The 27,056-nt window shown below is 30.9% G+C and overlaps 1 protein-coding gene across 2 annotated transcripts in view; it reads left to right on the top strand.

Moving 5' to 3' along the window:
• Syt14 (Synaptotagmin 14) overlaps positions 1 to 27,056 on the top strand; it is an 88,536-nt gene that overhangs the window by 25,126 nt on the left and 36,354 nt on the right. For both annotated transcript variants that reach the window (XM_035353401.2, XM_035353402.2), the window contains exons 3-5: positions 15,128 to 15,340; positions 16,154 to 16,419; positions 24,148 to 24,333. In XM_035353401.2, coding sequence (XP_035209292.2) covers positions 15,128 to 15,340; positions 16,154 to 16,419; positions 24,148 to 24,333 — 665 coding nt within the window. The remainder of the gene's footprint in view (positions 1 to 15,127; positions 15,341 to 16,153; positions 16,420 to 24,147; positions 24,334 to 27,056) is intronic.

Here is a 27,056-nt window from a genome sequence, read left to right on the forward strand (position 1 = left end):
GTTTAAATTGAAATAGATATGCCTATTATGTTGTGTTTAAAATGGTCGAACACTAGCAATTTAAGCATTAATCAGGATAGACTAGCAGTAGCCATTATTTATTTAGCATTCTCATCATCGAGAATGTCAATGAAGATGTGCCACAAGAGTTTCACTGATTTTATACTTGCAAGAATAGGGAAGCTATATATTGTTTTTTGACACTGCAAATACACTTATTTAAAACTTGTAGAAAAACCTGCATTGCTGGAGAGTTTGCGTACATCCTATGGTGTCCATGTTGAGCATATCGTAAACTATAAAAGATGTTTATGCAGCTTTTAATGGCATGAAAATTTAATAATTTTGTGGATTTGTTAACTAATTTTAGAGTATTAGAAAAATTATAATATTTATAAAAGTTTTCATTTTTATTCTTACATTTGTTATATATAAGTTATAAAGACTTCTGGTAATTAATAAAGAAACAGATGTTTATACAGTCAAAAGTCGTTAATCTGGACTCGTCGGGATTTCGGCGATTCCGGATTATAGATCATCAGTTTAAATTTCGTAAGAGGGCATGCAGAAATTCTAAAATTAAAAATATGAAACCGTAATATATGAAATAAAGAACAATTATGATCTAAAGGGTATCAAAATTTACAAAAAAAAAAAAAAAAAAAAAAAAAAAAAAAATGCTTAATATTTATTCGTTTACTTTATTAAACATTTCTTTCAATGTAAGTCGTTTAAGTTGCTCCGTTTTATGTGATAATACTTTCTCTTTAATTCTATAAACAGACATAATTTCTTGTTCAGTTACAAAGTTCCGCTGTTCAAGTCCCGTAATTGCTGTGCCGAGAATACCGACTAACTTGTCAATCGAAATTTTTTCGTTTTCACTAACCTCTCTGTCACCTTCTTTATGTCTTTATCCATTTTTTTTCAGCAATTCCACTTTTTGTTTGATGGACATCGAAACATACTTTCATTTTGTAGATAATTAGGGAGCTCCAGCATCGGAAATTCTATTTGACATAATCGAAAGTTCAAGTTTACTTTTATAAAATTGCTCTTACAGTCTGCAAAAAATAATAAGCCTGATCCAATTTGAAGATTAAGGAACAACGCAATCATCAACATTAACTAAAAGAGATAATTAGATAATTTTAGCTTATACCGTCCGTTATACATAAAATGCGCACGCGAAAATGTTTTCTGCGCTGTGCACACGCATATGCACAGTCGTAAAGGTGTTACGTGCATGCGTAAACGCCTATGTGCATGTGTCAACGCGGCGCATGCGCAGAAAGTTTTTAGCTTTGAGGTCCGGATTATGGGTGTCCGAATTAACGACTTTTGACTGCAACTGTAAATGTAAACATCTTTTACACAGTGTTTGTATTTATATCAGCTGTATAAAATTCAGTTATTAACTTGTAAGGATTATGTTAATTTTATTAACAGTTAAATTTTGAGTTAAAGTTCCTTTCCTGTCAAATTCTTAACTTACTACTTCTGGTTAGATTTCTTCTGATTTGCGCGTCTGCCTTTTTGGCTATTCTCTCTTAAAGCTATTATTACGCTCGGCTATATTCAGGCCCTTGATAGCTTTGCAGTCATTTAGCTTTAAGGGGCCAACTCGGTTAGAATCTTGATAGCTTCGGCTGTATCTCTTTAGTTAATCTTGGTTTTAGTTTAATTTTTAGTCTCTTAAGTTCAAGCCCAAGTGTCGGCTTTGATTGTACACTCCAAGACGGAGTTCTGTTAAATCTTATTTGAATAATAAATGGTTAGTTACCCTTCCATCTTGTTGTAATTATTCGCTTAGCAGTTCTTAAGTTTCTCCACATTCCACTGCAAATTAGCACTTACAAAGTGAGGAACTCTACAAACTAATTAATTAATTTACATGAAACTAATGTTCATTTTTTTTATATTTTTTATTATTCTTTGCAATTATATTGTGCATGTGATTTGAAAACATATTTTCTTTTGTTGAAGGGTTTAGAAGTTTCAAAATTTAGATTTGATCTAAAATTTCCCGTTTTGAGTTCTCTGACCAGATAGTAAATGTTAAAATTATAATACAGTACAAAGTCTGAGATCCGGACTCATCAAGATTTCGGCAGTTCTGGATTTGGGATTTTTATTAGTTTAATTCTAGTAAGATGGTATGTAGATATTATAAAATTAAAACTGTGAAATCATGATTTATGAAATAATGAAGCTAAAATGTATCAAAATGTACAAAAAAAAGGTGGGTTAATATTTATTGGTTTACTTTATTAAACATTTCTTTGAATGTAAAGATGCTTTGTTTTTTGTGTTAACATTGTATCTTCCAATTCTGTAAACAGACTGAATGTTTTTCTTTAGCTACTAAGTTCCACTGTTCAAGTCCTGTAGTTGCTGTCTCGAGACTTCTGACTAATTTGTCAATCAAAATTTTTTCGTTTTCTATAACCTCTCTGTCACTTTCTTTACTATCACGGTATCTGAAAGCTTCAAATTCGCAACTATCACCTTCATCATCATGACCATGAAATATGGTAGCTGGTCATAAGTTATGCCAAGCATTTTTAAAAATATCTGAAGGCATATCCTCCACCATCTTGCTATGCTCCATACAGCAGATTTTATGCTAAAATATTTCAAAAATTCTTGAATTGGCTTGCCATTGTTCAAGAAATTTAACATGGATTTTAAAAATGCTACTTTATATTTGCATTTCAGCGCATGCACTATTCCGATATCCATAGGCTGAATGATGGACGTACAGTTTGGAGGAAAGAATAACATGGATATATTATCTTTCGTTAAAACTTTAAGTGAAATATGAGCCGAACAGTTATCTACAATTAGGACAATTTTTGCGTCATCAGCTAAACCAACTGAATTCAAATTTTGCCGAGTCTCGGGTATGAAATGGTTTTCAAATGAATCATACATTAATACTTATGTCATCCATGTTTTTTTATTTGCATGATATATGACGAGAAAATCAGTACTCCTTTAAAGGCTCAACGTCGTGTATTTTTTTCTATTATGAAAAGTTTACACTTGCATGTTCTTACAGTATTTGCACAAGCTAAAACTGTTAGTCTAGCTCTGGAATCTTTTGACATCAGTTGGAGCCTTTTTGTAGAAGCTCCAAGGTATTTTTGTATTGCATATTGCCAGAAAAGACCAATTTCATCAGCATTGTAAATTTGTCCTGGAGATGACGTTTCGCTATTAATGGGTTCAATAAATCCATCTGCAAACAGTTCAGCATCTTCAGTATCAGCCGAAGCTTTTTCACCTGAAATTTTTAATTGCATTATACTATTATGGGATTTTAAAATTTGGTTAACGAATATGTCTAATATGTGCAAGCAGTTTTTAAGTTCATTTCTTCATGAAATATTTTCGCTTGAGCCATTAGCATTGGACCTATCAATGGCACGTCATTGCTGCGTCACTGTCTGACCATTCAATCATAATTACCTTCTCATGATCTTTACTTTTTGCATAGCGAATAATTTTTCTGCTATTCATTGCGAGTGGAATGTCGGAATCCACAAAAAATTCATTAATTCATTAATTAAATGTCGGTATTCCTTGCTCCTGTATCCAAGAAGTGAATTGTTTAATCTCTTATGCTCTATTAAGAATTGTAAGAAATGTGAGAATCATTGATTTAGTGACAGGAGAAAAAGTTAAAAAGCCCTCTTTCAAGACTGAGTCAGTATGTAATTTGACTTATTGCTTATGAAAAAGTTTAAATGTGATCGAGCATATCTAAAGTGTAATTGAAGCTTTCATAAAGTCCTGATCTGTAAACTAATAAATTCATAATTAAAATAAAAGTTTAAAAATAACATAAAAGTAAATTAATAAAAGACGGATCTTTTTTTTTTTTTTTTTTTTTTTTTGTAAGATATTATTATTGTTTCTAGCTATATATCCACATATTTGAATACTATTAATTAAGAGGAAAATAAATGTTCCATTTTCAGTTTTAAAAACAAATTAAATACATGGATTCCTCTTATGGTGACTATCTTCCTTAGAAGACCATCTATAAAAGTGATCGGTATTTCTGAGCACTGCAACTATTTACTTAGCAGATCAAAATTGTCTGCAATAAAAGATTGGTGGTTTTAAAAAAAGACTCACAGTATTTAATGATTTCAAATTTCACAAAGATAAAATAGTTGAATAATACAGATAAAATAATTAAATTTTATAATCAAATAATAAATTCCAATAAATCGCTTAAATAAAGATTACTAAGAGAAAAATTGTAAATCCCTCAGGATACTGACTAGAACATAAAAAGCACAAAATCGCATTCTGTAGCTTAGCAGTCGTTATTCTTATCTTGCAGATAGAGCATTGCCTGAAATACATTTTTATTCGAATTCAAATTATTGTTTTAAATTAAAAATATTATTACATACATGGAGATAAAAGTTGTGAAATGAATCTATCATACGATAAGTTTTGAACAGCATGTTCAGTATTCTTCTTATGCTGCTATGAATATATTTGCTCTTCTGTGTAATATTATTAAATGCTAAGTTTAAATACAAGTCTATTTGTAACTTATAGTGTCTTACGTTTTGGTGGCTAATAAATTTGCATTTTTGGTTACATTAAAGCATATGATCAAGCTTCCCCATATGGGTTAGGTTGTCGGAAATAATATTAGACTTTTGCCGTACAAGATGGGCCATGCGGCATAAAGGCATACCATCATTTTTATCAAAGCTTTTTTGATATAATTGAAGCCCTATGGCCCATTGCGTGCTCAACCAAACCAGATGCTTATGTTCATAATCAGCTCCCGGACACACCAGATTTGGCTTTAAAAGTTCCAAATAAAATCTTTTTCCCAAATATTGATGTGATATGCACATAGACTGCCGACATTGCACATAGACACTACACTTTTGATACTAAACCTTTTGCGTCATATATGATTGTTATTGTCTATTTAGAATGACAGTTACAATTAGTTTTTATTAAGTGATTATTAATTGTTTTTATTTCATGAAAATCAAAGATTTATGTTACATCATTAGCTCCAAATGAGGTGATATTTTCAATTGGTAATCGTGTGTTTTTAGTTGTTGATTTTATAACATTAAAAATTTCTTCAAAAGTTTCACTCCGTATTTGGTTGAAATCTATCAAAGCGAGCTCAATAGGTTACTTGCCTTTAATCACATTAAAATAACAAATGATGATTTGAAATAAGTTTTACTACCTTTATTGAAGCATATGTGGCTCCATGAAACATCTAAGGTAATATTCAGATATAACTAATTAAAGAAAGAGCATAGGGAGCTAATATATGTTTTGCACAATAGATTCAATTTTTGTACTTCCAAGTCCCTTGTATTTTTACAAATCATCAAATCACTAAATAAAATACGGATTTGCTAAATTTATTTCTACTTTCTATTGATAAATAACACTATGATAAACTTATATAAATTCTGCTGTTGTTATTTAGTCATCAGATTTTGAACTTTTTGGTTCAAAAAATTTGTTCAGATTAGAGTTATGAGCAAGTGATGATACTCATTGTTTATGATAATTTGATTCCTTGTTTGATTTGGCAGCTTTAACATCATTCCAATTTACACTAAATGTAACATTTCAAACATCTAGTCATATCATACATTCTATAAAAGGTCATAAACATTTTTTAAATTCATTTAATGCCGGCCAACCTTCATGAAATGTATGAGTTTCCTTCTCCTTTTTTGTGTGTTTATTTTCTTGAATTATCATATTTTGCCATATAAAATAGTAAAAAAGTATTGAATTAATTTATTTTAAAAGCTACTGTATTTGCTTTTGAATTAAAAAAAATCAATATTAAAAAACTGTATTAGTTAAACGAATCATATAAACAGCAGCAAGGCAGATATGAATTTTATTTCTATAATTTTTTATTGTATTTAATTTGTACATTTATTGTATATAAAATAATATATATACGTACTCAAAACTTATTTAATTAGCATGGATAAATTATAACCCTTTAAATTGAAACTCACATTCACTTAACAATATTTACAGGTTAGAAATTCAAAATTACGTTTTCTGTCATGCCTGCTCTTGGGATAAGTTTGGGTGGGCGTGAAGTTATAATCATTATCCGTTAAAATAAAATACTCACAAATATTTTTGCAAATTTATTTTTTTTTAGCGTAATTTTACAGTTTCTACAAAAACTGGACAAATTAATACTTAATTTGAACCATGAATCTGAAAATAAACTCGCCTGGGTGAAAACCAGCCTAGTGGTAAAAACAAAATTTAAAATAAAAAAGTTTTTTAGACATCTACTCCATTATGTTTTATTTTATTTGACCAAGTTTTGATATTGTGTTATTTTGATTAGTAAATTAAATTATTAAAAATAGTAAATTAAATTATTCTTTTATATATTTGCTTTGTTGGTTTTTGTTTATTTTGTTAAATTTTATTTGTTACTGCAAAAAATTATTTTATTGTTTTTATTGTTTGCATGAAGTTGTTTTTTATTTTATGAGTTCTTTGTTTTTTAACTTATCATTTGTTTTAATTTTTATGATAACAGTATGTGTTGAATCTGCCAACTTAGTTGCACTTCCCACCAAGGTGAGTTTTTGATGAGAGATTAATTTTTTAAAAAAAATCTTATTTTAAATGTTTTTTTTTTTTTTTTTTTTCCCTCTCCTTTGAATTTGATTTAGTAATTTTATGTTCAAGTAATTTGGGAAATACTTGTTTCTTTAAAATATAGTTAACTTATCGTAGATGAATTTTTTTTAATGTTGTGAATTCAGTTTTAACTGGGCGCAATGAAGTTTAAATAAATTTTGAATCTACAATGTAAACATTAATTCAGTATGCCTCAGAAATTTTCATTATTTGGGTTATATAAAGTTGAATCATTTGTTAACTTTATTTCAAAGGTTTTTAACAAATCAGTCAATCATATTCTTATCTGTATGATGATAAATTGTTATTCACAGAATATAGTCCAGAAACATGTCATGCCTATTATAGATTTGCCGTTATCTACTAAAGTGAACTTTGAAATGAGTTTTGTGAAATTTAGATGAAGCACTGACAATAAATTTTAATTTACATTAGTGATTATAAATTCAGATTATGAAGGAAACTGCAAAATAGTTTGGTTATGGATATATGAATTTCTCTAAGGTTCTTTTTCCTGTTTATTTATTTCTAGGTGATTTTTATGTGACAATTACAGTTGTTAAAGACCTTTGAAAAAATATTTAAATATGTTTATAAATATTATGAGTGAGAATTGTATAGTTTTTCTACTGTGAAGCCAAAATATAATGGATTTATATTATTTGTGTATTTTATAATATAAATATTAAACTTTTTTATGTATTTATGTAAGATTTTTAATCAGCTCTTTTTTTAATAATCTCAATTTTCTTTTGTACAAAATAAGTATTGAGAATGATAATTTATTTACCTTTTATAAATACATAAAAACATTTTTGTAATTATCGGAATGAAGATGAAATGTTATAGAATTTTCATGAAATCTGAGAGGGGGGGAAGCTATCCAGCATGCACTGTGTATGTTATTGATTTTCAAGTTATTTGTTCTTGAAGGTAGCCAGACCTTTTCAGCATGGATCTTTTATTTATAAATATATACATAATGCTTATGAAATAATTTGTAAAATGTTTGTTTATATCATTTTCCTTTTTAATGAATATTTATTAAATTTAGTGATTAAGCATTTGTTTGCATTGGGTTGTTATTTAAGAAATACTTTTTTTAATAAAATAAAGATTTTTAGTTATTTGTCTCTTCTGAGGGGAAAATACAGGTAAGAAAGTCCTAGCAAGAAACAAAAAATAAAAACAGCATCAATTAATTTAATAATTCGTTGTGTTTTATAACTTCATATATTCATCATTAGAAATAGAGTAAAAGACCTACAAAAATTTTTGCTGTTGCCCTCATATTACATACTGTAATACAGTTCATTGTGATCTTCATATTAATTTAGTGTAAGTAATTATCTTAATGTTTATTTGATTTATGTTATTAAGTAATATATAATATGATGGAAAATAATGAAAGAATTGCTCATATTAAAATTAACTTCTTTTTTCTGCCTCCAGAATTTCTTCTATTCATGCTACTATTCATACTACTATTTCTAAGATATATATATTTCTTTCTCTCTTACCTTGTCTCCAGAACATTCTGTCCTATTAACTTTAATAATTATAAGTAGTAGTAAAGTACTTATAATTAGTAGTATTTATAACTAGTAGTAATTCAATAATTATAAGTAATATTTCACTTTGTTCAACTATTTTATTCAAAGAAACATTTTTAAAACACCCATGTATTTCTGTCTTAAAGAAAATTAAAATTTACTTATCTTGTAGTATTATATACAGGGTAGTCCGAAACTCATGGGCAAAACTTTAAGGGGTGATATAAAACATCTAAACAAGCAATTTTGTCCATACAATGCATGGGTGGAGAGCGGTGAACCACTAGGCAGTGTTGTAATGGAATGCATAAAGCATGAATTTTCTTATACATTGTCATTTCTAGTACAGATTTCAGAAGGCAAGTTGATGTACAGTAATCAGGAAAAGGCAGACATGCATTTTATATATGGTCTTGCGAATGAGAATGCTCTGGATGCTGAAAGACTACTGGCAACATTTCCCATGCCAGACCGAAAAATATTCGAGCGGTTGCATTGGTGTCTATGTGAAATGGGTTCCTTTGTCACCAGTATGCATGATACAGGGAGTGGCAGTAGCATTTCGACGCCACAAGTTAGTTGTATAGGACATTCTGCAAAGAGTGGAAGATCATCCGGACATTAGCACGTGAGTGGTTTCCTGTGCTGTAAATATGCCCCACTAGATTGTTTGGTAAGTGCTACAGAACAAAGGGTTGTCCCCTCCATGCACAAAAAGTGCAAGACTTAATAGCTGCAAATTATATGTCACATGTTGAGTTCGCACAGGGGTTTTTGCAACTGTTAGCAGCATAGTCTCATTCAGCATAGTCTCATTTCATGTGGTATTTATGGAGGAATGCACCTTTACTTGTAACAGCATTTCTAATATGCATATTTGGGCATCTAGCAGACTGCATGACATACCTCCTTATGTCTATCAGAAGCATTTCAGCATAAATATTTGGGCTGAAATTGTGAATGACCATTTGATCGGCCCATACCTTCTGCCATTCCAACTGAATGGCTGAAGCGTATGAACACGCTGTATATCATAAAGTATTCTTACTACAATGTACGTCCAGAAAGTAAGTTCCGTTTGGTAATAAAAGTAAATTGTGTACAGCTACAGAAAAGTTATTTATTGCACAAAGTTCAACAACTCTTAAACTACTTTTCCACATAACTGCCGAAATATTGCAGGCATTTGTCATAGCGTGGCACAAGTTTTTGTATACCTTCTTCATAGAAATTTGCCGCCTGTGTCTTCAACCAGTTGGAAACAGTTTCTTTCAGTTCATCGTCATTGTTGAAGTGTTGACCGCCAAGGAAAGACTTAGATGTAAGAACAGATGAAAGTCGCTAGGAGCAAGGTCAGGGCTGTACGGAGGATGGTCAAATACGTCCCAGCCAAATCCTTGTAGGAGGTTTTTCGTCACATTTGCAGTGTGTGGTCGTGCGTTGTTGTGAAGAAAAACAACACCTTTTGACGGCAATCCTCGGCGCTTATTCTGTATTGCGCAGTGCAATTTCCGAAGTGTCTCGCAATAAGCATCTGCTCTGATTGTTTGACCACGTGGTAAGAAATCAATGAGTAAGATGCCTTTCCAGTCCCAGAACACTGTGCAGATCATTTTTCGAGGTGTCAAGATTTGCTTTGGCTTAACCTTTGCTGGGGATGAAGTGTGCCTCCATTCCATTGATTGCCGCTTACTTTCAGGGGTGTCGTAAGAAACCCAAGTTTCATCTCCTGTGACTATCTGTGTCAGAAATTCTTCGCCGCTTTCAGCATAATGGGTCAAAAACTGAAGTGCACTACCCATCCATTTTGTTTTGTGTTGCTCAGTAATAATCTTTGATGCCCAACGTGATCAAAGTTTACGAAATTTCAGTTTTTCGGGAACAATTTCATGCATTAGTGATCGTGAAATTTGGGGAAATTCCATAGCGAGAGCACTAATTGTAAACCTTCGGTTTTCATGGATCTTGTCATCAATCGCGTGAACCAGTTCTTCTGTAACCAAAGATGGACGCCCACTTCGTTCTTCATCGTGCACATCACTACGTCTGTCATTGAACTTTCGGACCCATCTTCTCACCATTGAATCACTCATTGCTTTTGATCCGTAAACATCGCAAATTTGCCGATAAATTTCACTAGGTTTCACTTTCTTCGCATTCAGAAAACGAATCACAGATCTGATTTCACAAGCGGCAGGATTTTCAATCAACACCGACATAGTAAACAAGCACAACAAAGCGTACGTGACTGACAGCGATCTCCAAATGGCGCGCGTTTCTTCTCCTTGATACAGAGCGTCTGCTGTGCATATGCGGAACTGCGATCGCAGAGCTGCAGCGGAGATAAATTGAAACGGAACTTACTTTCTGGACGTGCCTCATATAATCTTTACTAGGAGGAAAATGTACACTGCCGGGGGGGAAAGGGGGGGACAGTTCTCTATCTCTCGTTCTACTGGGCCGATTGACAAAATTCAACTTGTGTTTTTGTCTCGAAAGCATGACTTAGGATATATATTAGATTTATATAAAGCATTGTTGTAATACAGGTATTTGGACACAAAATAGGACTTTTTCTGAAATAACATATCAATTGCTTTCCCTATTTCAATTCTGTGACTCAAATTATGTCAATCTGCCAAGTTTTGTAAAAATCGCATGAGTAATTTGTAAAAAATTAGCTCTCAAAATTTTAGCTCCTCCATCTTAATTGAATCTTGTATATATTTATTAATATCTCTTTTTTATTAAATTTATTTGATTCTACCTTTCACATTTCAAAATATAGGTTCATTTCGAATAAAATTCACCCATTTTTTCCAATTTATTTTTAAAATGTATATTTTTAAGTAATTTTTCTAAATTTTTTGAAAAAAAATTGAATGGTAACCTATGAAATGTTTACCATCATCTTAAAGCAGGTGTATTTCTAAGCATACCTGCAAAAAATTAGAATTTTTTATTCAAAATTTCTTAGGATATATGTGAATTGACGTATTGGCGCATTTTGAAATTTGACATATTTGTTATAAGCGATAATAATGTCAAATGTGGTTTATGCAATTTCTTAAAATTATTTGAAAGTATGAATGATGATTTTTTCCCTCCCGCTCATCTAGAATGAAAAAAAAAAGAAAGGAAAATAGGTTGCTATAAATTAAGAAGTTCGCCAAGTGAATTATTCTTGGTGCAAACTGAAAAAAAATTAGCCAAGATAAAGTTTTAAATTTCTCCATAAATTTTGCACCAAATTCTACAAAATTTACTTAGTCATAATGTAAGTCGTAGAATCGAAATATGGAAAATAATTGGCATGTCATTTCAGAAAAAGTCCGATTTTGTGTCAAAATATTTATGTTAGAACAATGCTATATATAAATCTAATATATATTGTAAGTCGTGCTTTCGAGACATAGAAATTGCCATTTGAATTTTGTCAGTCAGCCCAGTAGAACAGGAGATATAGAACTGTCCCCTTTTCTTTTTTGCAATGTACGTGTCTTGTCCATGAAAGCTCCATCAACTCTGAAGAAGATGTAGTTGCCAGGATCTCTGCTGCGGGTGATGTCCAAGAAATGCCAGGTGTGTTTAAAATAGTGCACTGCTCATTATGTCGCAGGTGTAATACTACGGCAGGCAGGTGTTACACTTGCATCACCCCAAGCAATCGCTCTTTTGAGCAGCTTCTATAATTTTGCCACACATGTTGTTAATAGAAATTATTTTGTACCTTCCCTGTCCATTTGGTGTTTCATTCTTTCATATGACAGTAATCTCTTAGCAGTTCATCGTTTGCTCTCCGCCCATGCATTGTATGGTGAAAATTGCTTATTTAGATGTTTTCTATCACCTCTAAATTTTTGCCCATGAGTTTCAAAACACACTGTGTATCATAAAGTATTCTTATTATAATACTATTCTCCTAGGACCATGATTTCAAACTGGTATTCCGCAACCTGCATTCAGCCTCCCAAAGCAATTTTACATGGCTTGGGAATGCTTTTCAATTATCTGTTTGTTGTAAATATGGTGCTTACACTTTAAGAGATGTAGAAATATGGACAAAGCTTATGGGCACGACTGCCATTGCAGGAAACAAAGAGGTAGATTGAATAGTTGTGGCTTTGTTGGTATCGCTGTGTGCTTGTATGTCAAGCTGCAGTAAGTGTAAGAACTTCCCATGTCAGTACAATCACCAAATTTTAGTTTGCCATCTGATAGTTGGTGGTGCTTTAGTAATCTGATGTTTCTGCTTTTTTTGTATTGAGTTGGTTTAAAGAACCTCTGAAAACAAACGTAGAAGCTTCCCGGTTAGTACTTTGTATATATATATCCTTTTGAGTGATGCTCAGACAGCTGACTCCATCCACATGGCTGATAGATATTCCATATTCCATGTTGTGATATAGATGGAGACAAACTAAATATATTCTTAGCAGACCTGTTATTATTTGTGCTTATATGTTAGATATATATAACATCAATACTTATCATTTAGGATTGTGCTCAACTTTTGAGTGCTGCTTTTTGTACAAAAATATTTTCTTTTTAAATTAAACTTGCAAATAAAATTATAATAGTGATCTTAATTAAGAGGCTTAGCTACAAGTCATGTTTTTAACAAAGGTTAGAAAATTGGATGGAGAAAAATGTGTTTTTCAAAGTAAATGGTAAACTATGTGCTTTTGTGGTTATTGTGTGCAGTAAAATTATTTTATTTGTAATAAAGAAACATCACAGACATTTTACAACTTGCTGTTATCATGAGAGGTATTTCTGATTAATTTGAAATAACTGAGAAATTATTGAAAATAATGACTATGAAAGGAATATCTGGTTTGCAAGGATATTTTTTTTTTTTTCTGAAATAAAAACTGTAGCACATAAATATAAATAAAGTTTCGATAAAATGAATTTGCAAGTAATGGTGCAGCTGCTATGCTTGTAAAAAATTGACTAGTGCTAAACGGGCTATATATTGTCTTATTCATCAATAAGCACTTTGGGGCAAAAGTGTATCAGTGGATAATATGAAAACTTTAAACTTTATGAATATAAGAACTCTGAATCATCAAGAGTTTGTTGCATTACTTGAAGAAATTGAAAGTGACCCAGCAGAATGATTTGTAGTTATGAGGTGAGACAAGTGAATCAAGAAGATGTATTAAAATGGCTTTGATTTAATAAATAAATCTAAATTTTTATGCGCAAAAGAAATAAAGTTATCGACTAGCTACATAATGATACATGGATAAAAAAATCTAGCTTTTCTTTTTAACTAAACTGGCCATGTAAATATTATCAGTAAAGGTCTCTAATGTGCCTAATGTAATTTTTTACATCCTAAAATATATATACAGTTTTCATCATTTCTTTTGACTAAAAAATCAGTCTTTGCTATTTTTTATGGTGTTTAATTAAATGTAAGTGATCTGGCCTGTTATTTTTTGGAAACTGTTTTTTATAGTTAATGTCAAGAGATGTAAACTATAAGTAATTTTAATTAGACTTGTAAAATCTAAAATGTTATGAAATACTTATTTATTCAGAAAATAGCGTAATAAAAATAATCATAATTACTTTTCTGTAAGTGATTTCAAGGTGAAAGTTCTTCATAGCATTACATAGTTTCCCCCTATGTAAATAATGCAATAAATTCTTTTATATGTTGCATAAACATGCCAGACCCAAAGTTTGTGTATGAAATATTATGAATCAAAGTTATCTCTTTCAGGGATATTTTGCTGTATTTAATTTATTTAATTTGAAGGAATAGTGTAGCTTTCTGATAACATCTTATTAAATATTATTAATAAAGAAAACTACTCAGGATTTTCTTGCTATATATATATAAGGAAATTACATAATGAAAATAGTCAAAGAACATAAAATTTAGAATATTTAATGTATTGTATATCAGAATCATTTTGTAAATAATTCAATTGCTGAATCATGCATTGTAAAGTACATTTGAGTCTGTATGGAGTTCTTTTGAAATAGTGCTACTATGCAGCACATAAACCTTTCTGATTTTCATTTTTCAAGACCGGCAGCTATGCTGATCCTTACACTGGTCTCTTTTATTTATTTATTTATTTTTCGTTTGTGTGCATGTATTGTTTGCTGCATTAATGATAATGGATATAACAAATATTTGTGCTTGTACCGAAAAAGATTTGCATTTTTACAGATAAAAAGTGTCTTTAGTATCTGTCTGCAAAGATAGTATATTGTTTCACAATTAATTTTACATCAATATATAATACATTACTATGTTTATCCATACAATAGTGTGTACATTAATTATTAATTTGTAGAGACATTATGATTTTTTGGACGCAAGAAAAGATTGCAAGATGGAAAAATTAGCAACCACCTTCGATGGGAATCGAACCATGGACCTCTGGAATACCGGCCCAGCATGCAGAACCACTGCACCACGAAGGCACTGTAGGAAGGCGGGAGAAATACCTTATATACTCCCCCTTTTAAAGGGCGACTGGAGATTTTAGGGAACCCTATCGCCAAATCCTGGGTGAGGAGAATCATAATCCCACACCCTTTTAGTTCGAATGCCACTGTAGAGACATTAGGATTTTTTGAAAGCAAGAGAGATTGAAAAATTAGCAACCGCGTTCACCGGGAATCAGACCACAGACCTTTGGAATACTGGCCCAGCAGGCAGAACCACTACACCACGAAAGCACGCTAGGAAGGCGAAAGAAATACCTTATGTAAATAATTTAATTGCTGAATCATGCATTGTAAAATGAATTTGATTTGATGTGGAGTTCTTTGGAAATGGTGGTAATATTTATATCAAATCAATACAAAATTTCACAGAAGAAATGCGAAGTTTGAACTTTGTTTTCAAAGAGATATTTTTGCAGGTACAGCTTTCCAGTATGAGGAAGTGGAATCATCCACTGATAGTGAAGATGAAGTGTTGCAGAGATTTCAACAGTCATCAAGTCTGTCAGGTTTGCGAAAAGTTGGTGGGGAAAACAGTGATCAAATCGGTGGGAATGTGACAGAAAATCAGGACAATCATCGCAGTCCATATGCATCTGGTCCCCCAGGCTGCAATGCATCATCTGCGTATTGTAAGTATGACATGATTTCTTTATTAAAATTTTTTTCATTAAGATTTTACTTCTTTACACTTCCTTTATCCTTAACCCTACCCCCCAAAAAATATCCTAAGTGAAAAATGCAATGAAAATTTTGATTCATTTTTTCAGGTAAATGTGATAAGTTTGATGCTATTAATCTCCAGAATATTATAGATGCTGATTTATTTTTACATTTGGGTTAATTAATTAAAAACTTTTTGAAAATAGTAATTTTATTAAAACAAATAGAAGTGGTATTTAATTAATTACACACATAATAAATATATGTTATATCAATATGTAAGGATACATAATTAATTATCTATTGTTTTTAAAATTTTAGATAATTGAGATATTAAAACATTAAAAATATTTAATTATTGAGCAATAATTCAGCGTTACATGAAAAGTCTGAAGATGAAAGAGAGCTTTAGTGTAGTTAAAAAGTGTAATAAAAAACTTTAGAATATGCATGAAATTAAGGATTATTTTAAAAACTGTACTTCTTCAGCTCCTTTCTCATTTTGTAAATGGAATATTTACAAATCTTTCATGCGCATGAATTTGTGTAATATCCATGTTTTCCATTTTTGATGGCCACGTTTTGTGTGATGAATTGTTTTCATCAAAAAGTATTATAATTTTCATTGCTTATAAAAAAGTATTTTTGTATTATTTTTCATTAAGTATTTAAAAGTTATTAAGTATTTCCTCCTATTTAAATGTTTAAAAGTCAATTGAAGAACTGAAAAGAAAAAAAAAAAAAAAAAAAAAAGATTTTTTTTTTTTTTTTTTTCTTATCAGTGAAAGTAGCAGAAAATAATAAGAGAGGAAGTCATGACCCCATTTCTATGCTGGAGAAAGGGCGTGTGAGCCAATTAGGAAGTCCATCTTCCTCAAGTGAAGCAAGTGAAAGTGAAGATATCCAAGATGATGGTCAAGCTGTTATTCAACCACTTCTAGACAGCAGAACCACTCAGCATTATGAAAACAGTGCCTTTCAGACAGCGGATGATTCTCCAGCTGCTTCGAATGACACTTACTCAGCTTGTGGAGATTCAGTGATGGAAGTAAGATTTTATCATACTCCCATATTTTGGCTTCACATTTTCATTTGGTATACATGCATTTTTGTTGTTTAAACATGCTCATAATCAAAACTGTTTTGTCATTGGCATAAATTCTAATATTGAATCTGGCTATAAGTTTTTTCTGAAGATGTATGTTGTACAGAAATATTTATACATAGTCAAGTTATTCCAGTCCTTATTAAGTAATTTAATAAGTTTTATGCATGCATTTCTCATGTAAATATGGGAAAACATAGATTACCACAGAAGAATGCAAGTTTGTTGGTTTTAAGAATTAATATGTGCATTTTCCTCTCTTTATTTCTCATTCTTATTTTTTAAGTTTTTTATTTGCTGTTTCTCTTTACATCTACCATTATTATTATATTAATCATTTCTCACATAATGCATCTGCCTTTATATTTAGGTCTGCCTTTTATTACCTGATTTATTAATATAAAAGCTAGTCCTGTGTTCCTTTTAATAACTGAATAGTTAATGAGAAGATAATTTAATATGTGTGGAAACAATGTTGAGCAAGTTGCATAACTGCAAATTTTCTTGATCTGATTGATGAACTCGCTTGTTTTCTGAAGTTTTAGTATTAGATCATTCTTAATGAAACTCAGGAATCTCGTATCTGTAAATTTACTGAAGAAGAATCTATAACAATCTCAAAATTAAATGAAAGATTAATCGTGAGCTGATTTAAAGATCCTAGATAATATTGATTCAGACAAACAGTAAATACTAGAATTAGAAAAATTATGCCAGGTGTGAAGAGCTTTTAAGTTGGAAAAAAGAAGTCTGTATGAGTCAAAATTTCAGTAAGGTATTTCTTCTAACATTCAGAAGTTTTTCTCAAATCATAGCCCACTTTCTGCAACACCTTTCTCCCTTGTTTTTCTAATGTTGTGTGTATGTATGGTATGCATATTATACACACAAACACTGTCAGTATATGGTTACAAAATATTTTGGATAAAGAAATTTTGACTTGACATGTGCAAATATGCAACTTTTTGAATTGGTTTTCTTTCTATGTTATTATTGTTATCTATAGTTTTGCAGCACATTCTGAAAACATGTTTTGAATGATATTGCACATAATGTAAAGTTTTGAAATTGGATTGGATATTTAAAATATTTAAGACTGGACTTTGGTTCTAAACTAATAAGTGGACTGTATAGCAAAAGAACTAACTAATTTATTTACAGTTATTAACTATTCAGATCTAATACATGCTCTGGCATGTTGCTTAGCCGAATCCAGATGGCCAAGTGAGAGTTTCTCTCCCTATCCAATAGGTGGCGCTATATTCTAACTTAACATGCCGCCGCCCGTTGAAATTACAAATTTCAACATGTAAATTACAAACAAACATACATTTTAACCAATCAAGAACAACTAATTCTACAATACAATATGAAAGCTAATAGATAATCTTTCATCATGAATATAATATAAAATAATGTAACAGTTTAAGAACATAAACATTCACTATGCTACAATCGAACTTATTCTTTAAACAATTCCATTTTAATGTAAAGCACAATTTATAAAGACGATAAGTCTTCACAGTACTACCAACTGATTCTTTCCACAAGATCAACTGCAGATTTCGTTGAGATGGTTCAATAAGTATTTGTCTGTGCATCTTCTGAACATCAGCTCCTAATGCATAGTTGTACTTTCGAAATCTAATAATAATAGAAAATAAATCTTCTTGCGGTATTCGCCCTTTCATTAATATTGAGTTCAGTGATTTTCTATTGCTAGTAGCCGCGGATGCATTAAACACAACGCGAAGCTTGGTAGAGGCTTTCTCTGGCCGAAAAACTCCATGATGACTAAGATAATTGCAAGTCGATGTTTCAATTTCTTGAACTTCTTCCATGTGATTTAGATCCTTATATTCTTTAATAAAATTCTTATATAATGTTTTCATATTCGAATCACTTTCTAGTCGATTCCACACTTGATGCAATCTTTTCTCAGCCAGCGTTTTCGATTCTCCTAATTCTATACCTTCCCTTATGGGTAACTGAACTACGTATCTTCCATCATTTTTTCTATAGTGAGTACGCTTGAAATGTTCTTCACAGTATTTTTCTTCTTCACTCAAAGCATCCTCGATATTTTCAATGGATTCAACTTCCCAAAATCTTTGCAAAATTTCTTCAACTCTTTCTTCACTATTTAGAACTAAACCACAATAATTTACTTCTGAGTCACTCTTGCATGCACCAGACGCGATATATCCAAAAACTGTTTCTTGAAATATCAATGGTTGATTTTCTAATTGAAATTTTCCTTGTTTTAAAATCTCAAAGAACAATTCGGCCCCTAGTAACATATCTATTTTGTTAGGTGTTCCAAATTGCGGATCCGCTAATTCAATATCAATGGGAATATTTAATGACTGCACATCTAAACACCTTGATGGAGTTACATTGGTTATTTTAGAAATAACTAAACAATTAACTGATCTTACATATGTTAAATCCTTATTCGAAATCTGTACATCTAGTTGATAATTAATATTTATAACGTTCTCATTAATTCCGGATACAGATGCAAAAATTCTTTCTTTCTTTAAATTTAACAAATTAGCAACTCCTTCACACAGGAAACAACTCATGCTGCCGTTATCAAGTATTGCGAGAACTGGGATTCTTTTTCCTTCGGAATTGCAAATATATATTATTGCAGTCGCCAATAACACGTTTTTTCTGCGTGTCAAAAGACAACTTGATTGATTTTTATTAGAGACATCTGTGTTCTTGTTTATAATTTCGTCACTAGTTGCTTCCGTTTTTGTTTTGTCTAATTTATGTTGAATGGCGCCATTTCTGGGAAGGCGATGTATTAATGAATGGTGTTTTTTATGGCATTCCGAACATCTGAACTTAGAATTGCATTTTGCGATTAAATGCTCGTTACTGAGACAGTTTAGACACAATTTATGGGTTTTAACTATTTCATATCTTTGATTTGGATTTAATTTCAAAAATGAATCACATTTATGCAGTGGATGATTATTATTTTTGCATGTAACACAAATCGAAACACTATCGGTTTTAACCATCAGAGCCTTTGATTTCGAACTTTTTTCTAACGGATATTTCATTTTATTAATACTACGGTTAATGTTATCCAATAACTGACATCTTTTCTCTAAAAACGAAATTAATTCATCAAACGTAGGAACTTCCGTGGCATTAATGCTTAGTTCAAATTGTTTGCGCGTTTCGAAATCTAGTTTCTGAAGTACGATATTTAATAACAGAATATCCGATAAATTATTTTTCTCATATTTTAAAACATTCAAAGCCCTAACGTTTTTAGTAACATTATCTATTACATATCTTATTCCTTTAGACGATTCGAATGTTAAAGTACGTAAATCCATTATTGACTTTATATGCGTCTCAATTAATATTCTTTTATTTTCATACCTATCTTGAAGAGCTTTAAATAGAGAATTAAAAGTATCATCAACAGTTTCAAGATTTTTTGCTTCATCAGTTAATGCAGCCTTTAAATAGTAGAGTTTCTGAACTTCTGTTAATTGCGTGTTATTCGCTATGATGTTTTCGAATTGAAGCTTAAAATTATTCCATTCGGTATATTTACCAGAAAACTTAGGAATTGGTAATTCTGGCAAACGTATTTGTACTTTAGGATCAAATTTACTACAATCATTTTCATTTTCAGAATGTGCTATAGATGATAGAATTTCCATAATTCTTACCTCCAGAACTTCAGTTCTTTCTTCCATTTCGGCGATTTCTTCATCGATGTCTGTGACATCTTTTTCATCAACGCTTTCGAAATATCTAATCCTCAAGTTTCTAATATCCATTTGAATGCTTTGTAGCGATCTATACTTTATTTGAATTTCATTCTTATTTGAACTATCATCATATTCCTTCACTACATTTTCTAACCTAGTTAGTTTCGCTTTTAACGAAGTTTTGTTTCTATCTAATGCCAGCATTTTGTTCACTTCTCCGGCTCTGCTGACCATGTACTATGATTCTAAACTAATAAGTGGACTGTATAGCAAAAGAACTAACTAATTTATTTACAGTTATTAACTATTCAGATCTAATACATGCTCTGGCATGTTGCTTAGCCGAATCCAGATGGCCAAGTGAGAGTTTCTCTCCCTATCCAATAGGTGGCGCTATATTCTAACTTAACAAAGACAGTAAGTAAAACTTTCAAAATACACTGCAGATGAAATTTAATTTAAAGCTGTAAAATATTAGAAAGTATATGATAATTTAAAAAAAAATGTATTCAGGTATGGAACTGAATACTTTCTCTATATATATATATATATATTTTTAAAAAAAGAGTATTTGATTTCCACATGTAGAAAGGAAAATCTGTTATTTATTATAGTTTTTTAGTAGAAAAATTATTTGGAACTGCTTTTGTTTTATGACTTCTGTTCTGTAAAACAAATAAAGGCTTTGTGAAAATATTTTTGACATCTAATAATAATGAAATTACAAGGGTAATTCAGAAAGTAACCTTCATTTGACTGTAACTAAAAAAACAAATTTTTTAATTTCAACTGAAAAGTACAGTTGTACTCTATTTTTCAACACAGTTGGCCATGTAAATTCAAGCACTTGTTTTACTGTTTCTTCAACTTAAAAATCCCTTCTGCATAAAACTTTGCTGATGGGATTTCAAGCAACCTATCACAGCATTTTGAAGAGCCTCATTATCAGTGAAATGTTGGCTTCCTAACCAATTCTTCAAATGAATGAATTGATAAAAATTGGAAGGAGCCAGATCTGGATAGTATGGGAAATGATTAAAAACATCTCATTTAAACTGATGTGAAAATTCTTGTGTTTTCCAAGCAGTGTGAGAGTGAGTGTTGTCATATAAGAACACAACTCAAGATGTCAGCAGTGTTTGTTCTTGATGGCTTTTGTCAATTTTTTCGAAGTGTTACAGTAACTTCAGAAGTGATTTTCATATCAGGTTCCATGAATTCAACAAGCAAGATTCCCTGACATCCCAAAAATATGTGGCCATAATCTTCCTCATTGATAAAGTCTGATGAGCTTTTTAGAGGACTGATGTGACCTCATGCCGTTGACTGCTGTTTTGTCTCAATATTCACTCATGCATGCAAGTTTCATCATCAGTCATTGAGTTAAAAAACTCCTTCCCTTCTGTATTGTACCAGGAGAGAAAAGCAGAGCTCATTTGACTGGTTTTGTGAATGTCCCATGAGAATTTTCAAGACCTTCCGAGCACAGAACTTCTGGTAGCTAATTTTTGAATGACTTTGTCATACAAAATAGTCTGAGGAATGTTTGGAAAATTTTCAGAAAATTTTGATATTCATTCACTACAAAAGGCCTACCATTTCTAGGTTCATCACGAATGCTTTTTCTTCTACTTTGAAAATTTTGATCCACTAATGCACAAGACCTTCACTTGTTAAGGTTTTAGTTGTGTATACAACTCACAGTTCATGATAAATGTCTGCTACTGACAGATTTGTTTTACCCAAAGAAATCTTATAAATCTGCATATCTTGCATTTGCCAAGATTTTTTATGCCAGCACCACTTTTGTGACCTTAAAGCCAGTAAATATATGGCAGTATGGTGCTCAGTACTAAACACTAGTGCAATTCGAAGTCTGCTGAATCATCGAATTCCTGATGTAATAAAGGTGGTGCTTTGACTGATACTATTTTCACACTACAATGATGGTTACTTTCTGAACTATCCCCATATTATTAATACATGACCGACAAAGTTATATCACACTTTCTTTGGAATCTTCATTTCTTTGGATCGTGTAGGAAAAATGACTTTTGTCATCATTGAAATTTCACTTTTGACAGTCTCAGAATTAATGATAAAAGATATTAGAAAATATTTAGAAAACCCATTTTATGTGTATTAAACATGCTTCACGAAGAGCAATATGTGAAAGAGCAATATGTTCACAATATGTGAAAGTTTGAATTAAAGAAACAACTATGCCCAAATTACATAACTAGGATGAAAAAAATAGCCAGATTTTTTCATGTTAAATTTTTAAGTTTTGAAAACATCATTTAAAGAAATTTCCTTTTTCTTAGGAAATTTATCTTTACGTATGAGGATGTTAATTGAAGATTCAAAATTGCATGTGTACCACTTGAAAAACTGTAACACACTGCTGTTTCTGAAAAGACAGGACACCTAGAAAGGAATACACTTACAGCTTTTATTTTTTCAGGATATGTGAACTATATTAAAATGATTATCATTTCAACATGACTGGTTTAAAAATTCAGAGCTATGCAAAACAGAGCAAAAAAATATCATTTGTAAAAAAAAAAGGCCTAGATTCTTTTATGAGCTTGTTATAGGAGGATAGAAATTTTAGTCTTTATCTGGCAGTGAGCGAAGATACCTGTATGTCACAAACTGTATAATCACATTAACAATGTAGGCAGAGAAAGGATTATTGGCATGAAATAACTTACTACTATTTCTGTGAGTAGGTAGCATGGTTCTGTAATTTAAAATGTGTGGAAGAGAAGTTCAAAGAATGGTGTGTGATAAGAAGAGAAGGCTGAAACCCCATTTAATGAAGATTGTCATCTCTTCAAGGTATCTGTCTGACCATTCTGTGTCATGCAACAGTGATGAACAGTGATGAATGCAACAGTGATGAACTTCCATGCAACAGTGATGAACATAGCACATTAACTAATCATTTGTCACAGCATCACTCTTTATTATGCTCAGGATTACCAATGTATCAACCATTTCTCTTATTATCTTTCATACCTCAATGAAATACTCCTAGACTGCTCTGGTGTATTGAACAATAAAAAAATAACTATACCACTATAGTAGACTTATATGCAGTGTATGTGTAGCAGACGGAGCGATATGTTATTGTCTTCTGTAATGAATCGTAGCTTTGTTTCTGTGCACATTAGGGTTGTGTATGTATCTGTCACTGCCAGGGTGAGAAATACCGAGACACTTATAGTTTTATTGATCTTACTGCATTAATTAAGAACCTTCTTATATGGGGTTAAATTAACAGCAACTATAGGATTTAACAGCAGATTACCTGTCATCAGAATTAAAGCCATTATTACAGATGCTTGATACATCAATAACATTTGATATTTGCATTGTCTCCCAAGGGCGAGCAGGACAGTGCCAACTTGAAAAATATATACTTATGCTGTAGCAACAACATGAGCCTTCTTCACAATTAGTGATGTCCCACTTTCTTGTCTACCCAAATTGCCTGATCTGTTTTCTATTAAAAATGTATGAGATATGATGGAATGAAATGTGTTGCAGTATTATGACAGTCCTTCAGCAAATCTTGATGAATTTTTGTGATTAATAGTAACTTAGATAGCTGTTTCACCATACATTATTAAAATTGGTTTAATTCTATGCCAGAGCATGTAATACAAGCAGCACAAGATAAAATTTGACCCAAAGCTTATATTGATATACGTAATGCAACTTGTTTGACGTGTTAATCATTTATATTATATTGCCTCTTTCACATATCCTAAAAAAGTTAAATTTGTAATTATATTTTCTCTTGATGTTCTGATTTTTAAAAACAGCAGTACATACAAGTACAAGTATTGTTTATAACAACATATTTTGATATGCCCATTATTAATGTTTTTGATGCATTAACAGTTCCATTTAACTGCAAATTTAGGATCAGATTTATGATGTAAATGAACTTCACTGCAACGTTGAAGATCATGATACTAGTTCGGCCGTACGTTGTGGTTCATTAGAAGTGGGTTTTGCTTATGATGCTCCTTTGAGGAAAATGACTGTACATGTTCTTCAAGCCCAAGATCTACCTGACAGAGATCGTGGTGGATCTAATCATGTTCAGGTAATATGATGTTTCACTAAAAATATCTTTTATCTATTTAAAAACATCTATTGTTATATTTAATGCATCAGCCAGGATATACAATTTTATCATTACTCTCAATATTGCATTTGGTTTTATAAAATCATGTTTTTTCTTATTCTTAAATTACATAATCTGCTCCTTTATAATTTTCAGCCTTTCACGCATAATTTTTGTTGAAGCCTGTATAACAGTTATGCAAATTGTCTTTCTTTTTCCCTTCACTTTTTAGTTAATAAGTGTTGCATTTATTATGTGAAAATTTGCTTTATATCTAGATTTAAGGTAATTCATAATTTTTTTTTTGTTTTGTTACCCATACAAGATAATAAGTTTTTCATTTTTTATTTGCATTTTGTCATATTTTTATTATATCCTGTAATCAAAAATTATATCCTGTAATTTTTTCATCTTTCCCTAGAGCATATTAAATGTTTGAAAATTAAACTTTTACAGTAGCAAAAATTAAGCTTATGCAAAATCCATTATCATTTTGTTGATTTTCATTAATGTATATTAATATTACAATGCAAATTAATTATATAGTAATAACCATCTGTCAATTAAAATTTTATTGATTGCATTGTAATATTAACCTTGAAGAAAGATGTATATCATTATATGCACTGAAATAATAACTTAATGTGCATAGTTTACATAGATTTAAATTATTAGAAGTATTATATTCGTAGAAATATTATCTATGTAGAAGTATATAAAAGAACAAGTTAATTATTTTGTTTGTTGCAGTAGTATCTTTTCCTAACATGTGAGGTTTTTGTGAATTATTGTTAAATTCAGAGAATCTCATATTGTTGCTGTTAAATAAATTTACCGGTACTTTGAGAGATTTTACATATGTTTGAAATCTTTCCTAGTGGCTTCTAAAAATATTGATTCAGGGAATGTATTATAGGGTTATAAAAATTTCTAATTATTTTTTTTTATTTTTTTAAACAAATAATAAATGTCTCTGTTTTTGGTTTGTTGCCGAATGTAAACATTACAGTTCATTAACATTAAGGTTTCCTTAGACTTTTCTTTAACATTTTAATGCAATACGCATAATTGAAAATCATTATAAAAGCACAAATTTATACAAAATATTAATTACATTTGGGCAATGCAACTGTTGATTCAGTTTAGGTATTGGTGCAAGAATGTTTCTCCAAGTAACATAACAAAATTTATTAATAACAGCTGTAACAATAATTAACTGGGGGCATATTATTAGGTTGTCTTGGCTTTTCCTATCACTGGCACCCTTTATCTGAGTGGTACAAAAGATATATAACGCACCACCTAAACTTATATGAGTTTCACTTACCATTGATTTTTCAACAACGTTTGCATTCAGGAGCCATTTAAATTTATATAAAAATGAAACAGAATATTACATCAAAATTCTAAGCACGAAAATGCTTCACAATCACATGATAAACAAATACAAATTACACTTTTAAATTTCTAAATAAATTCCTCAAATATCAAGCTTTAAAAATGTAAAACTGCAATTAATAGATAATACAGTCAAAAGTCGTTAATCCGGACTCGTCGGGACTTCGGCGATTCCGGGTTATAGATCATCAGTTTAAATCTGGTAGAATGGCATGCAGAAATTATAAAATTAAAAATATGAAACCGTAATTTACGAAATAAAGAACAATTATGATCTAAAGTGTATCAAAATTTACAAAAAAAAAAAAAAAAAAAAAAAAAGCTTAATATTTGTTCACTTTATTAAACATTTCTTTCAATGCAAGTTGTTTAAGTTGCTTCGTTTTTTATGTGATAATACATTCTCTTTAATTCTATAAACAGACATAATTTCTTGTTCAGTTCCGCTGTTCAAGTCCTATAATTGCTGTGTCGAGAATACGGACTAATTTGTCAATCGAAATTTTTTCGTTTTCAATAACCTCTGTTAGTTTCTTCGCTATCGGAAGCGAATTATAATGACGAGGCATTTGATTGAAATCATATCAAAGACGGAGTACATCGAAATGAAATACTACATTTAGTAAACAATTATAAGCCAAATAAAATAAAAACATCTGCCCTGAAGATAAGGATAGTGTTGACAGATCAACTTCCAATTCATTGCGCGCCACAGTCGCGTTAAAGATTAGATAAACAAACGTTTAAGTTTAGATAAACAAAGGATATGCCTTTATACATTTTTTGCAGCAATTCCACTTTTTGTTTAATGGACTCCGAAACATACTTTCTCTTTGTAGATCCGTTACATATTAGTAAATATAAATCGGAAATTCTATTTGACATAATCGAAAGTTCAAGCTTACTTTTATAAAATTGCTCTAACAGTGCAAAAAATAATAAGCCGGATCCAATTCGAAGATTAAGGAACAACGCAATCTGCAACATTAACTGAAATAGATAATTAGATAATTTTAGCTTAGCTTAGCTTATACCGTCCGTTATACATTAAACGCGCATTCGTAAACGTATTTTGCGCACGCGCACACGCAAATTCGCAGCCGTAAATTTCTTACGCGCATGCGTCAACGCGACGCACGCGCAGAAAGTTTGTAGCTTTGAGGTCTGGATTATAGATCATTCCGGATTATGGGCGTCCGAATTAACGACTTTGGACTGTATAATAATAAATAATATAATGAAAAGATAAAAATATTAATAGATAACAAGAAAATTAACGGTTTTACATTTAAAATTAAACCCAC

This window comes from Stegodyphus dumicola, chromosome 9, assembly GCF_044657685.1.
Source record: "Stegodyphus dumicola isolate Sdum_Otavi_A_Nest chromosome 9, ASM4465768v1".
Lineage (NCBI taxonomy): Eukaryota > Metazoa > Arthropoda > Arachnida > Araneae > Eresidae > Stegodyphus > Stegodyphus dumicola.